General features: G+C 42.8%; 1 protein-coding gene across 3 annotated transcripts in view; it reads left to right on the top strand.

Annotated features, from left to right (window-relative positions):
* Window positions 1-15,912, top strand: part of Slc25a13 (solute carrier family 25 member 13) — a 173,661-nt gene that overhangs the window by 10,879 nt on the left and 146,870 nt on the right. For all 3 annotated transcript variants that reach the window (XM_031381131.1, XM_031381132.1, XM_031381133.1), the window contains exon 2: window positions 15,278-15,331. In XM_031381131.1, the coding sequence (XP_031236991.1) occupies window positions 15,278-15,331 (54 nt within the window). The remainder of the gene's footprint in view (window positions 1-15,277; window positions 15,332-15,912) is intronic.

Here is a 15,912-nt window from a genome sequence, read left to right as displayed (position 1 = left end):
TTGACGCTTTGACGTATATTTCATTAAGGAAATTTTATTATTTTTCCTGCACTTACCCATAATTTCTAGTTCACTGATTGCACACATCCTTTTTTGTGCTTGTTATTCTTGATGTTTTCTGAAGGCAACAGCTTTAAAAACTTGATCCAATTACGGTCCTGCATTTACTTTTGGCTAGCATGCTAGATGGGACCAAGTGCTCCCTCCCATCAAGTGCTGGGAGGGGTATAGCTTGTGTTTAGGGTGATAAGATTGTGCTGGTGGAGTCTGACATTTGAATTTTTAAGTGAAACATTTTTAAGTGAACACTGAACTGTTCACTTAAAAATGGTACCTTTACTGTAATGAGCTAGATTACCAACACAAAACCAAATCTGCTAGAAATAGACTGTGGCACATTGGATGAAAAAGAATTCCATTAGTTGATAGTGGATGATTACTACCTCTCAAAGGGGGTCAAATTGAGACAGAGTAGAGAAGCAAAGCTTTTTTTAATTTTATTGGATTGTTTTTAGTTCTGTTGACCAAAATATATCACCTAGGAAAATGTAAAACAAGACTCCAGAATTAGAAAACAAGAGAAGAACCAGTCTATAATTCACAAATAATAATTAACTCAGGTAAGAACTATCTACAGATACTAAAATGTTTTGGTGAATGATTGCTAGAATTCCCTTCTTCTCAAAGAGTTACCTGGTAAACTTCTTACTTAATGGCTTACTTCTTACAAGAGGAGCAAAGGACCTTTACAATGAGGAGTCATAGTTCAGCCTAGTGGTCCTAAGTGTGTGGAGAAGCTAGCATTTGTGTCTACTGAAGTGGTGCAATGGAAAGTGTCTAAGAAGATCTTTAAAGTTATTTCATTGGACTTTAAAAATGGATCATGAGTGCAAAAGCCTGAAGAAAAGGAGACTCCCAAAGAGAGATGAGCAAAGGCGGTGCTTGATCGCGATTGCAAAATACGTGACTGAAGCAACAGTTGGCTCAGTTGGAACAATTGTGTGTTTACTGGAGTACATTCATTTGCTAGGGCTTCTATATCAACGCGTCAAAGACCAGTGAGATTAAATAGTTGGAATTAATTTTTACAATTTTGGAGAACTAACAGTCTGATACCAAGATCCAGGCAAGGCTGGCTGTCCCTACAGCTTCTCTCCTTGGCTGGTGGTGGGTTGTCTTCTGGTATCTTCATGTGCTCCCATACTTGGATATTTTAATGTCCAGCCCAAATACCCTCTCTCCTTCCCTCCTTTCCTCCTTCACTCTTTACCTTCCTTCCTCCTTCCTTCTTCTTATTTTTGGGGTTTATTAAATGGTTTTAATGATTATTTAATCATGGGCATTGTTGGGGAGCAAGATAGAGAGGTAAAAGCATAACTTCTAGTCACAAGAACATCTTTATTCTATCAATTGAATAACCTCATTACAGACCTTTCTTCATTTACAATAAGTCATTTTCTGAGGTACTGGGATTAGAGTTAGAATTTAGGGAGACACAGTTCAGCTCACAACAGAAGCTGACTCATATTCAAGTTGCCTTAGGTGAGATTGTCTTGCTGAGGTTATAAGGAAATGGGTCCTCATGGTCTTTGCTATTTTCTTTCTTGCTATATTTTAAGCTCCTGTGACAAGGACCTTCTTCTCTAGACCCTGATGTCTGTCAAGATGTCTGTCACGTGACACTTCAACTCATTGTTCATTAATTTACTCATTGCTTTGGCACACCAACCTTTGGCAAGAGTCGGGGAAGATTTTCTGCTGTGTATTTATTGTTTGTTGAGAACTTCTTCATTCTTTAATAACACTTCCATCTAGACCCCTCCATCATTAAATAAAATAGAAACTTTTTGGAAGTTCTCGAAATGTTCATGAATGATCTCCAAGAGAAAGCAGGGTGGAGAGCGAGTTGTTAGCCATATCATGGAGGAGTTGAGACTGTCCTGAGGGAGATGAGTCTCTTGTGAACACAGAAAGGCTCCTTGCATAGGTGAAGCCTTGAGAAACACTACCTTTTGATTGTGAAAGTTAAGTGGCACTGTCAGAAACAGTTATCAGCGAGTCGCCAACAACACTTGCAGCTACTTCCAAGTTTACTGGGTCATCGGGGGCTTGGGACTTAGTGCTGTTGTTACTAGAAATTTTGGAGAGCCCCACTTACCACTTAGGGAGTTAATAGGAAAACTGGGGTTCCCTCAGGTTTTTTAGTCTTGTAAGAATTGACTTGAGGGAAATTGCTATTAGAATTTAAGAGAAACATCCCAGACCAGGCAAGCTATAAATCTCAGAAGCTACTAAGATAAGGAAGATGCAGAAAAAGAAGCAAGCAAACCGGGCCTTGTGAGTTGGGGGTGCAGGTCAACAACAGTGGCCCGAGACAGACATCCATGGGCCAAGAGTGAGGTGTAATAGGGAGGGAGATTTAGGGAAAGGAGAGAAATCCTGTCCAGGCCATGGTAGTATCTGAAAGAAAAAAAGAAAAAAGAAAAAAGAAAAAGGGAAAGATACACTGGTGTGAATAGTTCAGAACAACTGGCCTGCCTGCTCCAGCTGCATGGCTCAGTATATGGTTGCTGTGAGGGTGGGAATTTTTGAAAGGAAAAATACATTATCTCACCAAAGGGATAATTATTCCTCACATGACTTTGGCTTAAAGTGAATCAGCCTTCCTAAGGTGTGGTTTCTTGGCCTGGTGATTGGGCCCGGTCGGATTAACTCTTTTGTATTGGCTAGTTTAGAATGTTAGGTGTGTACCCCATGTCAGAGACAGATTGTATTCTCCTGAGCAGGAAGACACATCTTTCCCCAGTGGTGCTCATAAGAGCCCTGGCCAAAGGCTACTGTGACATGCTCTACTCTGAAGTGGAAACTATCAAATCTAAGAAATGGGCTGAAATCAGGAGATAGATGTAGTCCATGTGGATCATGAAAATCCAGACACCTGGTCCCAAAGCTCTTCACCAGAAAGGATTAGTATCTGTGCCTGGGTTTCAGTCACACCCGCACATATAGCTGTCACATCCAAAGCCCTCTTCCTCCCAAACCACAGTGCTGGTGACATTGTTCTAAACTGAAGGACTTTGGCTGGGTAAACAAGCCTAAGGTTTTCTGTTCACAAGAAAATCAGATCTCTTAAGGCCTTTGAGTTCAACAGCAACTTCCCTTAATCCTCCAGGAACCCCCCTTAATCTTTTCCCAAAGACCAGTTATCTCTGGCCAGGGCCCCTAGCTCCAGATCACTCCGGACGGCCTGTAGAAGAGCACATCCCCAACCTGCTGAGAGTCATGTAAAATCTACTTTGTCCTCCCAAGAGATGGGCTTGGCAGTTTGATCCCAGCCCAGTATTTCCTTTTGCCTACAGAGCCGTCTAGCCCGACGTTTCTCTGCACCATCCATTACATCCTTCAGGGCACAGGTGGCCTGAGGAGATGAGATACCAGACCCCAGTCCCAGAACTCTTAGCTGGAAAATCAGATATTCTCAGAAGTGCTGCCTTATGGGGACCCTTCCCTAAGCTGTGTGTACAGTTTCTGTCTCTTGTTTCCATATTCAGTTTTTAACATTTTATTAGTTAATTAGCTAATTAATTAATTTCTGTACATGCTTGTGGAGGCGAGAAGTTAATGTTAGGTATCTTCCTCAGTTACTCTTGGAAAACAGATAAGGTCTTCATTGAACTCCTATTCAGTCAGGCTTTTGGGCCAACAAGCTGCAGGATCCACCTGTCTACTTCCTCAGAGCTGGAACTGCATAAGTGTGTGGCCTCACTTGGCATCTTACGTGGGTGCTGGGGACAGGAACTCAGATTCTCAAGCTTGCCTGTTAAATAAACACTTTATCAACTGAGTCACGCCCCCCCCCCCAGCCCCTCAGATCTCTTCTTTGACTACTGTGCCCATCATCAAGAGATGCATTCACTTCTAAGCATTCGCACGATTGTTTTCTTTCCCCTGAGCTGGAGGATTCCAGCTTCTTTTGCCAAGCTCAGTCCCAGGTTCTCTGTTCAGCGTGGCTCATGGATGAATTCGGTCTCATCAGCAACTGGAACAGAGACTGGTGGAGACCTTTAACCTGATTTTCTCCCGGGTCATTTGCCTTCCACATTGATTTGTTCCAAGAGGACAGTTAAATCAAGAACCTTGCCCCTTTGCCCCGTTTGAATCTTGTTTTTGTCGCCCCAGCTGCTTGATATTTAACTGGTTCATACACATCTCATGTTGGTCTTCCTATATGGCTTCTCATTTTTTGCCACGTTTAAAACCATACTTCTCCCTCAATATTGCAGAAGCGATGAATGCCTCATGTATTTTTCTAGTTGCCTTTTTTTTTTTTATCTCTTTCTCTCATTCAGCTGGGGTCGTTTCATTGTGAGAGTTTACTAGTCATCACTGGTGCCCTGTGGTCAACAGTGCGACCCTGCTGCCATTTGGATCAAATCTTCTGGTTCAGAGGAAGCTTTTGTAGTCGCCCCTGCTCGGGTATCTTGTTCGATCGTTTGGGTGGGCTGTTCTGACCTTGGAAGGTGAAGGTTGCTGTAAAACCAAGCACTGCTCCACCTGTCCCGCGCTCTGCATTTTTCTGCGGTCTCTGTTCTCTTTCTCCCTTTTAACAGGTGAAGGTAAACAAACAACCAACAAACCCTGAGTTGCTTGGTAGTGAAAGAGTCAGAGTTTTACACCTGCCCTTGCAGAGACCAGAAGAAAGGTCCAGGTAGCACCAAAGGAAGAGAATCTGCTTAGAAAGTGTGAAAAGTCTCCCTGGAGGAAGAGGCACTTGACTCCATTTTTGAAAAGAAAACAACATTGTTTAGAATTCTCTTTATGGCTACTTCCCCATATTCCGCACAGGTGATATAGTACCATGAGCCCTATTTCCCTATTGAGTCAGTAATGCATATCAGTTTATAGTCAGTAGTTTATTCCTTCCAGTCCCAGTCTTAAATATGAACCTCAGACACCACAGTATCGTCAGTAAGCACTTTACTTTAGAATGTGCTTGTACATGGAACTTTTTCCTCTCTCCTCCCTTTTCATCTGTCTTCTTTATTTGCTATCCCTTTTCTTCTATCTCTCTTTTCCTTTGTAGCATTGGGATTGTACCCGGGCATGGCATGCACTGTGCTACATCTAAAGATTTCTGTCTGTCTGTCTATGTATGTATGTATGTATGTATGTATGTATGTATGTATCTATCTATCTATCTATCTATCTATCTATTTATTGTTTGCTTTCCTTTTCCTTCCTTCCTTCCTTCCTTCCCTTCCTTGCCCTTCTTTCTCTTCTCTCTCTCTCCTTCCTTTCTTTCCTTTTTCCCTTTTTGTTCTTTTTCTTGAGAAAGGGCTTCACTCCGCAGCCTTGCTGCAGTCTAGACTCACTGTGTGGATCGCGCTGGCCTGGCTGGAGTTACAGGTTGTAAGCTGTCACATGCATGCTGGGAGTCAGACTAATTGCTCTAGAAGAGCGGCCAGTGCCCTTAACTGCTGAACCATCGCTCTAGCCCCTAAACAGGATCCTCCCCCCCCCCCCCCCCCCCCCCCCTAGCCTCCCCTCTGTCCCCTCCCCCTCATTCTTTCTCTCTTCCTTCTCCTCTTCCTCCCCTTCTTCTTCCTTTTCCTCCTTTTCCTCTTTCTTCTTCTTCAGACAAAGACGCACTATGTATCCCTAGCTGGCCTGGGATTCACTATATAGACCAAGCTGGTTTTGAACTCACCAAGCTCTAAACAAGATTTCCTAAAAGCAGGAGAATTCACAATGCCATTTTCACACCTGAATTCTTACAGTAATTGAATATCTATAACCAACCAGTCTTATATGCATTTTACCACTTCCCTTTTGTGTTCAGCAGTTATTGAGTTGCTATATAAATCCAGTTTTGTTTTGGCCCAAGTTCTCTTACTTTCTTCATCTCATGCTGGTTCTCTGCACCTGAAAAGTAGGGTAACATTTTGCTTCAGACCTTGGATTGTATGCCTATTAAGACTCTGCCATGTGCTGTGTGACATCCCATCCAATTACTCAACTATGGGTTTTAGTTAAGGTTCTCTTGCTGCAACAAAACACCATGTCCAAAAAGCAGGTTGGGAAGGAAAAGATTTATTCGACTTATACTTCCACATTGCTGTTTATCATCACAGGATGTCAGGCTAGGAATTCAAACAGGGCAGGAAACTGGAGGCAGGAGCTGATGCAGACCATGGAGGAATGCTGCTTACTGGCTTGCTCCGCATGGCTTGCTCAGCCTGCTTCCTTACAGACAGAAGAACCTAAGAGCTGGCAGCCCAGGGATGCTTCCAACAGTGGCTGGGCTCTCTCCATCAATCTCTGGTTAAAAAAATACCTTACAGCCGGATGTTACGGAGGCATTTTCTCACTTGAGGTACTCTCTTTTCCTATGAATTTGGCTCGTGTCAGGTTGACATAAAACGACCTAGCACGTGTGCACATTGGTGTGAGCGCGTGCGCGCGCGCGTGCACACACACACAGTATATCTATATTTATATCTATGTCTATTTCTATATCATCTATATCTACATCTACATCTATATTTCAATTTTTTCATCTCCAAAAGGTACATAAGGTACCTATTTGGGGAGCAGTTAGAAAGTTCCATTGTGTTTATGTTTGCAAAGCTTAAAATAAAGCTAGGGGCATTGTAAGTGTTGTGGGAGTATCAGCTGTGCCCTCAGAGCTGGAAGAGTTGCTTGGAGTGCCATCAAAAGGCTCTGGGGTATGCCAGAGGGTGGTGGAGTGCTCAGCTGTGTAGGATGGTGTCGCCCCCAGGATGGGCTCTTGCCTGTTTGAATGTTCTTTGGCTTTGTTTCCATCTGAATTTTGACTCTGCTGCATTTAGAAGAGTGTAGGTGCTTAGCAGAGAATGCGTTGCTTAGTGGAAGCCGGTTCTCTACTGGCCCTTTGTGTTTGACTTTCCCCGTAGACTTACTAAGTTGTCTGGGCTCTAGTAACTTGTGATAGCTTAAGTAGGGCCTTTCAGTACTTTAGAAATGTGTTATATGCTTTTATCCTTCTTTATTCCCCAACAGGAATATGCATTCCCGTCTTCAGGACAGTGCAATCAGGTTTTATTCATTTAAGGAGCAGTAGTAATTTGACACTTGCTAATAGGTAACAAATTATATTGGGAGGGATAATTACAATTGCAGCTGGTTCCTAATTATACCGTGATTTCTATGCTTTTAAAAAATTGAGACTAACTTCAGCTTATAATACTGGAGAGTAATATTCCTCATTAGGCAGGCCATGATACTAAGTGACAAAGACTTAAGAGTCATGCCTAATGTTACCTTATGCATGATTGGTTGGAGGGCTTCGGACCACACCTCCCACATCTCTCAGGTGTTAAAATGAATATGTGAATGGCCTGATTCTAGGCTCCTTTCTGATTTTGTAATGTAGAGCTACCCATTTAAGAATCTGAAATACCTGTTTTTTTCCTCTGGAAAATAGATAAGTTAAAGGCTTTTCACCTTGGAGAGCTCAAGTGGTGTTAAGTGAGATCTGCTTTGCAGCATTGAATACTAGGTTGGCTGTGGAAAAGCTACCAGCATCTTGCTGTGGCTAAAACGAAACGGTCCAGTCGGTCCAGTCTGCTTCTGGTACACTATGTGTCCTCATACAATCCATACCGGCCACTCACCACTAAGTGTGCCATTATCCCTTGGGGAGAGAGAGTTCATGCAGTGCCTGGCAGTAGGCCTGGAATGTTCCTGGGTTTATAGTGAGAGGAGCATGTAAGTGAGCAAGTGGAACGTCACTAGTTACCATGTTCACCACAGCCGGGGTTGAGTAGATGCCCTCTACCACCTGCAGATAAGTTGACAACGACTGGAGAAATTGTTTGGTTGTCCCAGCTTGATGCTGTGGGCTGCTTTGAGTGTTATATTGGATCCTTACCAAGTCATTCTAGGCATCTGAGGGTATTGTTGGTGGCTCTTTGGTTTTGGCTGATTCTCCAGCTCTCCTTATGAGACAGCAGATGTTACACAGTATCTTTTCTTTCTTCATTCCTTCCTTCTTTTCTTCCTTCCCCACTGCATCTCTCCCTCTCTCTCTGTCTCCATCTCTTCGTCTCTCTCTATCTTTTGTGACAGGGTCTCATGTAGTCCAGATTAGCCTTGAACTCACATTGTAGCTGAAGGATCCTATCTTCTCAGTTCTAGGGTTATAGGTGTGAGCCACGGTGCTTGGTTTTTGCAGTGCTGGGAACAGAAAGCCCAGTCTTTTGTGCTTGATAGCAACATAGTGTACTGATGCAGCTATGCTCCCAACCCTCCAAAAGCATTCTATGTAAACCATTTTTCTTCTTAGCATGTTACCTTTTGTTACCTAGTTCTGAGTTCAGTACGTCGGGCCCCCTCACCTTCCATTTGTATGTGGGAGCAGAAGTGTCCTGTAGTCTCATTATCAGCTTATTTGTTTGACTTGGGAATAGCCAATATTAACAGCTGAAGATTTTGAGGGTGTTTTTCCTTCATTCTAATTGGCTGTCAGATAACAATAGGACAGATAGAAGGTAGGTCTTCTTATCGTTTTGTAAGTGCAAATTTAAAACTCGAGAGATGACAACTGACACAATCAAGGTCACTAGGCGTGGCTGGGTCCCAAGATTTTCTTGTGAACTTCTGCAGCGGACCTCAGGCAGTTTCAGTAGCTCCTGGCTTTCTATAAGGCAAGAGCATGTAAAGAGAAAAGTGTGTATTTTAGAAAAGATTCTTAGTGTCTCTTGTCATTCTTTTTTTTTTCCTGAGGACATTTACTGGCATGCCAGCTTCAGCGTAATGATAATAACAGAACTGAAAGTTGTGTTTGAAGCCTTTTTGGCATAGCAGAACCCAGAGCATAAGACGCTATCTATTGCTTAACTGTTACAATCTGCTTCTTAATGCCAGATTTTTAATCGTGATGGTTTCAGACTTCTTTAATGGTTGTCTGTGGCAGAGCAGAGTCACTAGTTATTGAATTGTTCTGATAAGCGTCTCTAGCCCGCACTCATGAAGTGACCTGGCCTGGCCCTGGGATACTTTAGAAGTGAGGCCTTGAGTGATAGGGACATTGAGGGTTGGATTACCCAGAAGTGTGTGGTTGGAAGAATTCTTAATGCAGCATTTTGTCTGTGTACTGATTTATATTTCAGTAACTTCTTGTATAATTACAGCTCTTCACTAAGAGAACCTAAAGAAACTTAACATAAGGCTTGAGTGAGCGATTTGGTGACCTCAGTAAAAAATGGATTTTGTCAATTTGATGAGCTGCCTCTCTGTGTTTCCTCAAGGCAATGGTAACTGTGGTTTCAGGGAATTCCAAACTTTCTTTTGCAATAACTGATTGTATCCGTCCAGGTTGACTTGCAGAAAACTGAGTCCTCGCTAGCTGGTTTCGGCAGAGGGAGATTTATTGAAGGCTATTAAATGGGTTATAGACTTTTTTGGGTGGATAAAGAAACAGACTTGAGGTTGAGCTCTTAAGAGTGACTCCAGAGCCTCACAGCAGACCAGGCCACCAAGGGAGCAGTGGCCTCCAGGATGTCTGCTGCCAAGTGAAGGGTGTTTTGGAGGCCATGCTATGAACGACGTGGGAGGGCAGGACAGTGTCACAGGGAAACCAGACACTTTCAGCAAAGGTGTCCGCTAGCAGAAGCAGCTGGAGTGTGGTCCACGGCCTCCAAATCTTTTCTTTGCAAATGCTACCACATTTCTTCTGATTGACAATCCCTGGGCCATATAGCTGCAAAGGATTCTGAAAAGTAGAATTTTAACTATGTGCTCTGCCATACAAGAAGATGGAGAGAGAATGTAGGCTGCAGCTGCTGAGTTGATAAGCAATACCCAGGAGCACTTGTTCCTCTTACACTTGATTCCTCAGGTACAAGGGCCATATGGCACCGGTTCTCCTCACTCCTTTATTCTTATCACTGCATACTGGCTTGCACACATACACATGGTGGCCTGGTTTTGATGAGTCACCTTTTCTGATTTTTATATGAAAGATATACACTCATTATATCAGGTAATCTTTGGGTAAGCAATCCTGCCAGTGTTCTCAGTTTCTGGATCTCTCAGATTGGGGAAGTGAGTTAGGGAGGGAGGCCTGTGCTGATGGTGATGTTAGTGATGGCTTTCAGCCAGGGGCTCTACCCACCCACCCATTGTAGTCTTTTAAAGATATGCCATATTTGTTATTTTTATAGTTTTATGTTATATTTGTTACTTTTCTCATCACTATCATAAATTATGTAGCTGAAGCAGCTTAAGAGAGGGAGTACTTTTTGTTATATGAAGATGAAAATTTTGCTTTTATTTCAATTGACTGTAGCAGATAATAGCACAACTCTCTCTCTCTCTCTCTCTCTCTCTCTCTCTCTCTCTCTCTCTCTCTCTCTCTCTCTCTCTCTGTCAAAATCAGCTGCCTAAGCCCACAAGGGAGGGAGTACTTGTCTTAGCCCATTGTCAGAAGCAATAGAATGAATCCATTGTGGGAAAGCTATGGCAGCAGGAGGGGCTCTTGGCTGTGGAAGTGGGAGCTTGCTCTTGTCAAAAAGCAAAGCCTAGACAGGAAAAAGGGCCAGGCTATAACCTTCAGAGCCTTCCCCTTGAGTGACCACTTCCTCCAAATAGACCCCTGCCCCCAAATAGCACCATCATTGACTGGAACCAAGTCTTTTTTTTTTTTTTTTTTTATACAAAAAAACAGTAAGGTTCACTACTTTAATATAAAGAATTAGTAGAAAGTTGGGGCACAGGCCTGTCTTGAGGGAGAAGCAGAAGAGTAAGATCGGTTGCGAGTTGCTGAGTTTTAGACCAGTTTGGGCTACATGAAATACTGCCTCAACAAGAAAAGCGAAAGAGAAAGAGAAGACAGGAGAAGACAGGAGAAGACAGGAGAAGAGAGGAGAGCAGAAGAGAGGAGAGGAGAAGAGAAGAGAAAAGAGAAGAGAAGAGAAGAGAAGAGCTGGAACCAAGTCTTAAAACACATGAGCCCATTAGAGGAATTTTGCATTCAAACTATATTCAAACTATAATATATCCACTGCAGAGATTCAGAGCTCAGGGTCCTAGGTAGCTCTTTTTGGTTTTGAGTGCTCCCTTCGTTTTTTTCAAAGGTGTTTTAATTATGTGTATGTGTGTCCATCTGCATGTGAAGATGTACATGTGAGTGCAAGTGTCCAGGCTCAGCTCAGTATTTTGAAAACATGGAACTGAAGGGAGCCACCAGTGTAGGTCTCACATCTTACTCATCAAGACTATTGTCAGTTGAGGAGTCCCTTAAGTTCTTTGTAGAGGCTGGCATGATCTGAGGAAGACCCCAGGGAGATCCAGCCGGGTCTCACATCTTTGGAGCTTCCAGAGAGGAGTGACCCAATTTTATTTCTCCTGCTGCTTTGTCTTCCTTTCCCTCCTAAGACAAGGTCTCCCCTGTCTCCAGGTGGTCTCAAACAAACTTGCTAAGTGTCGAGGAGGCTCTTCTCTAGGGTGGGGATTACCGTGCCCAGCCACATTTAGATTTCTTATTTGTCCCTACTGCCATGCCATCTGTCACATCTACCAAGTATTTTGAGTGCACAAGTGTGTGTTGCTGCATTTTGTGAAAGTAATGAGCCTGGTACTGTGGCTTGATTCCAGGATAAGCAAGCTGATTAAAAAAAAAAGTACTCCTATGCGTAGGAATCTTTCCCCTGCCATTGGCAATTCTAGCTCGTGTCAGAATGAGTGTATTTGTTCTGAAAGACACCTTTCTGGTTCTTCTTGTTATATTTTTGTTCTCTTAATGAAACAAGGTCAGTTTCTAAATTGTGTTATTGTCTTACTTGTTTTTAGCTTCTTAACCTAGTGTGCGTATGTTTTGCAGATGGCTGTTGATGACCACCTCATATGGCTATAACTAGTGTTTATCTTGATAAAGTACAATCCATATTTCATGATTCTCTAATTTTACCGTCTAGTAGCATGGACTTAGGGAATATACCTGAAATTACCATTCTAAGTTAAATCAAATTAGATGTTTCCCAGTGTATGGGGGTAGCAGCCATGCAGCCCCGTGCTTCTTTTTCTCCTAAGTTTGGAATCACTGCACCATGTTACCTGACTGAGTGCAAAATTCTCTATTGTGTTGATTTAAATATTAAGTGATATTTCATAGTCACTTGCAAAGAATCTCTTCCTTCTTAGGTTTGGAAACCAATTACTTAATTTATTTAAAGCATAGCATGACTTTTGTTTGTTATGTTAGACAGTATTATACTCCAGTCCTTAAGTACAGCTGATGAATAAGATAATAATAAGTAATGCTGACATCAAGTCAGTAAATGACCAGTACTTGTACATATTTACATGTTATTATCTAAGATACACACACCCATGTGTGTATGCACATCTGGAAACGATCTAAAGTTTGATGGATATTCTGTAGCCCAAGAATAAGCTAGATCTAGTAACGCCAGCCTCCTCGGCTGTAAAGCATGCATACTGCACAGCTGTTCTGTGTTGACTTAGAAAGCACAGCTCCGATTCTTTGGCTCACTTTTCTCAGCACATATCTTCTTGGTTGTTGCTTTTGCCACCAGCTAGATTCTATCTAAGTGCACCTTCAGGACACCATAACTCTCTCTGAAACTTTCTGCAGTCGCCACTGGGATTGTCCTTCTATTGCTGCGGGTGACATGGGGCTGTGGAAGCCAAAATGGAAATTCTTAATAGCTACCTGTCATTTCCCGAGTGGGCAGTAGATGGAGTGAGGAGAGATGATAGGAAGTTCTACAAAAGCCGCTCGCCTCCTGGTTCCATCGTTCTCTATGCCTAAGACATGATGTAGTATCAATGGCTCAGTCTTAGGCAGATTCCTCAGTGATTATTATCCCCTTACTACTCCTGCAGCTTTGGGTCTGTTTGCAAGAGTAGTGTTATACGGGCTAGGAGAGCTAGGGGCGGACCGGTATGGTACGATGGCCGATGGCTTTGGGGGATTGGTGGGAGCTTTGGTGAGTGTCTTCAAGAGCCTGGATGTCCCTTCTTCTCTCCTAGTTTTCCCTTCTGTTCAAGGACAGTCTTGATACTGAGACCCTCTTCTTTTTCACTAGTTGGTTTATTTGAGAATGGGTCTTACTAGTAACCTGGCCTAGTCTCAAACTCTGGATCTTTCTGCCTCGGTTTCTGCAGTTCTGGGATTTCAGGTCTATACCACCTTGCCAGGCATACTACATTTAGAGCATGGATTTTGACTCTTGTACTGTATATTTTCTGTAAGCCTGTAATGTGGGGGATGGGAGATTTGAGACTGAGGAAACTCAAATGCAACGGGGAAAGTGGCTTTTCTTCTGACTTAGGGAATGGAGGTTCCTGACTGTTTTGGAGCCTTGATTTTCCCTTCTGTAAGATGGGGTAAATAGTATGTGTCCTGACTTTCAGACTCGCTGTGAGGACCTGACCATGTTTTGTAAACTGTGGGGTTCATTCTTGGTGGCATAAATTTGAAGCCTTGTCCCCCAGAGGGACTTTTTCCTTTGTGCTCTTCCGTGCCTAGACCCTGCATGGGGTGAGTTTTCTTTTTCTCTCAAAGATGTCCAGCTCTGGCTAGGAGCATTGAAGAACTTGTGTGCTTGGGGATCAGGAGAGCCTGGTGCGGTGGGAACTCAGGCCAAGGAAGCACATGCCAAACTTGCAGTGCCTGGTGGTGTTCATACAAATTGTGTAACATACTGAATTAAGCAGGTGTGCGAGTATGTATCCATACAGAGCAAGCATAGCTCATTCTGTAGAAAATCTCTTTGCCTTTTAAAGAGAAAACCCTAGGAACTTAGGCTAACATATTGCAGCCCCTTTCTTGTGCCTACTAAATAGGGTGTCAAAGGGTCAGGGTTTTTGCTAAGGTAGGAGGAAGGCCTCCGCTCTGCAAGTGGAGGTAGAGGCACTTTGGTGATGCCTTCTTTTAAGGAGTGTTCATTTTAGTTTCCCCTTTCCACCAACAGGGCCTCCTCTTCTAAAGCTTGGAGGTCTGCAGTATCATTAATCATGGCTGTGTTGGCCAGTGGTCAGGAGTATCATTAATCATGGCTGGGCTGGTTAGCGGTCTTACTTTCCTCTCTGTTATTGAACAGCAAAGAACACCAGCGAATTCTGGGTTTAAGGCACTGATAGTGTCAGATATTCAGCAGAAGTGGAAAGAATCTTATCAGAGGTAGCAAAACAAGGTGACCAATTAGCAGCTTTCAGAGAGGCTACCTCCCATCCCAATGACTAGTTAATAAATATATTCCTGATAGTGGCGGCTAACAAGCTCTGGTAGTTTCATACTGAGGGACAGAAAAGCCATTGTCTAAAGATCTCAGAAGAGCCTTTGCAAGCACACAGAAGGGATTTAGAACAATTTGCATAAATCTCCTCATGGATAGGGACATGGTTCCAGTGTTGGGGTGGTTCCAGGGGCCCCGCCTTGGTTGTATCATGGGGTGACACCGTGCTTGCTGAGAACTGCGTCTTCTGACCACTTTTGCCAGCAGGACTGGGTGATGGGCAGTGAATAAGCCCACTGTTTGCTTCTGCATAAGGGTTCTTTTGTGTTGGCCTGGGGCAGTCATGTTCAAGTTTGTCTTGCTTTTTTCCCAGTGATGTTTTTGGACTTTGTGGCCTGGAGAATTAAGCACAACACCTATTCTGAGCTAATCTGTCAAATTTTACTGGTGGAAGGTAACCACGGTCCCTTGAGTTTCTAGAATGTGAAGAATAATAGTCACACTTTTGGAGACTTATGATTTATTAAGGCTGGGGAGAGGTGGGGAAGTTCCTTGGCGTGTCTGGGTCGGTGGGTGTACGTGCTGTTCATGGAGAAGCTGTGGGAAGCAGTTCTCTTTGGGTCCTTAATATGATTTACTAGTTCACTGACTTTTAAGAAATGTGCTCCTATGCAGGATTGGCAAACCGGTTGTACTTAATATTTAATATTCCCATGAGAAGGTATGAGTTACTCTTGGGTGTGGTTTAAAAAGCCAGGTGTTCACTAATCTGTTTCAACTTTCCCCCCTGCTTTTTATACATTGAACACTAAATATTAAGCGTTTCTGATTTCTCACACAGAATGTTATCATTTTAGAAGCCACATGGAGTCTACCTTCGAATCTGGGGACGAGTTTACATACTGGAGCAGTTTGGTACTTTAAGTAAAAAAAAAATGAAATGTACTAATTTCTAACCTAACGTTTATTTTCCCTCCTGCTAGCTTGATTTCTCCGCTTTGTTCTAATAATATAAACATTTTTATGTTTATTTATAGGTGGCTTTAACCAAGAGAGCAGATCCAGCTGAGCTTAAAGCAATATTTTTGAAGGTCAGTATAAAGGAATCTATTTTGTTTCTTGTTTGGTTTGTGTTCTATAACTTTAGAAGATTATTTCAAACAGCTCTTTATTTCATTGTTGAAAAATTTAAAAACATACCCTAAAGTGTCTTAATGTAGGAGTCATGAAAGGGATCCTTTATAATTTGGTTTTTAAAAGCTATATGGAAACCATGTAGGTGATTTCTGGTGATGGGGATATGGCTTCTATTAATTTCTTTCACATCATACAGTTCAACTGAAAAGGACTTGGGGGACTGAATGGTGACTCATTACCTCTTGAGGACTGGTCTCTGAAGGTCCAGAGTGGTGGCTTTTCTCCTAGGAAGTTTCAGGTTCTGGGCTAGTATCCTGGTAAATTCTCTATTGTGCCAGAGAGGGTTGTCCTCCCTTCCTAAGGTAGAAGAAGCCCATTGCTTTGTTCTGATCATTGCCATCATCTTTGGGTATCACTGGAAGATCATAGACACTTGGGTGTCCAGATGCTCCAAGAAATTAGTTCTTTGATTTCCTGTACACTCCCAGCTCTATGGTTCTGGACAGGGAACAACAAAGAACAAAAGTCTTCCTTG

Source organism: Mastomys coucha, unplaced genomic scaffold (genome assembly GCF_008632895.1).
Source record: "Mastomys coucha isolate ucsf_1 unplaced genomic scaffold, UCSF_Mcou_1 pScaffold20, whole genome shotgun sequence".
NCBI classification, from domain to species: Eukaryota; Metazoa; Chordata; class Mammalia; order Rodentia; family Muridae; genus Mastomys; species Mastomys coucha.
This window is presented reverse-complemented; position numbering and strand designations above follow the sequence as displayed.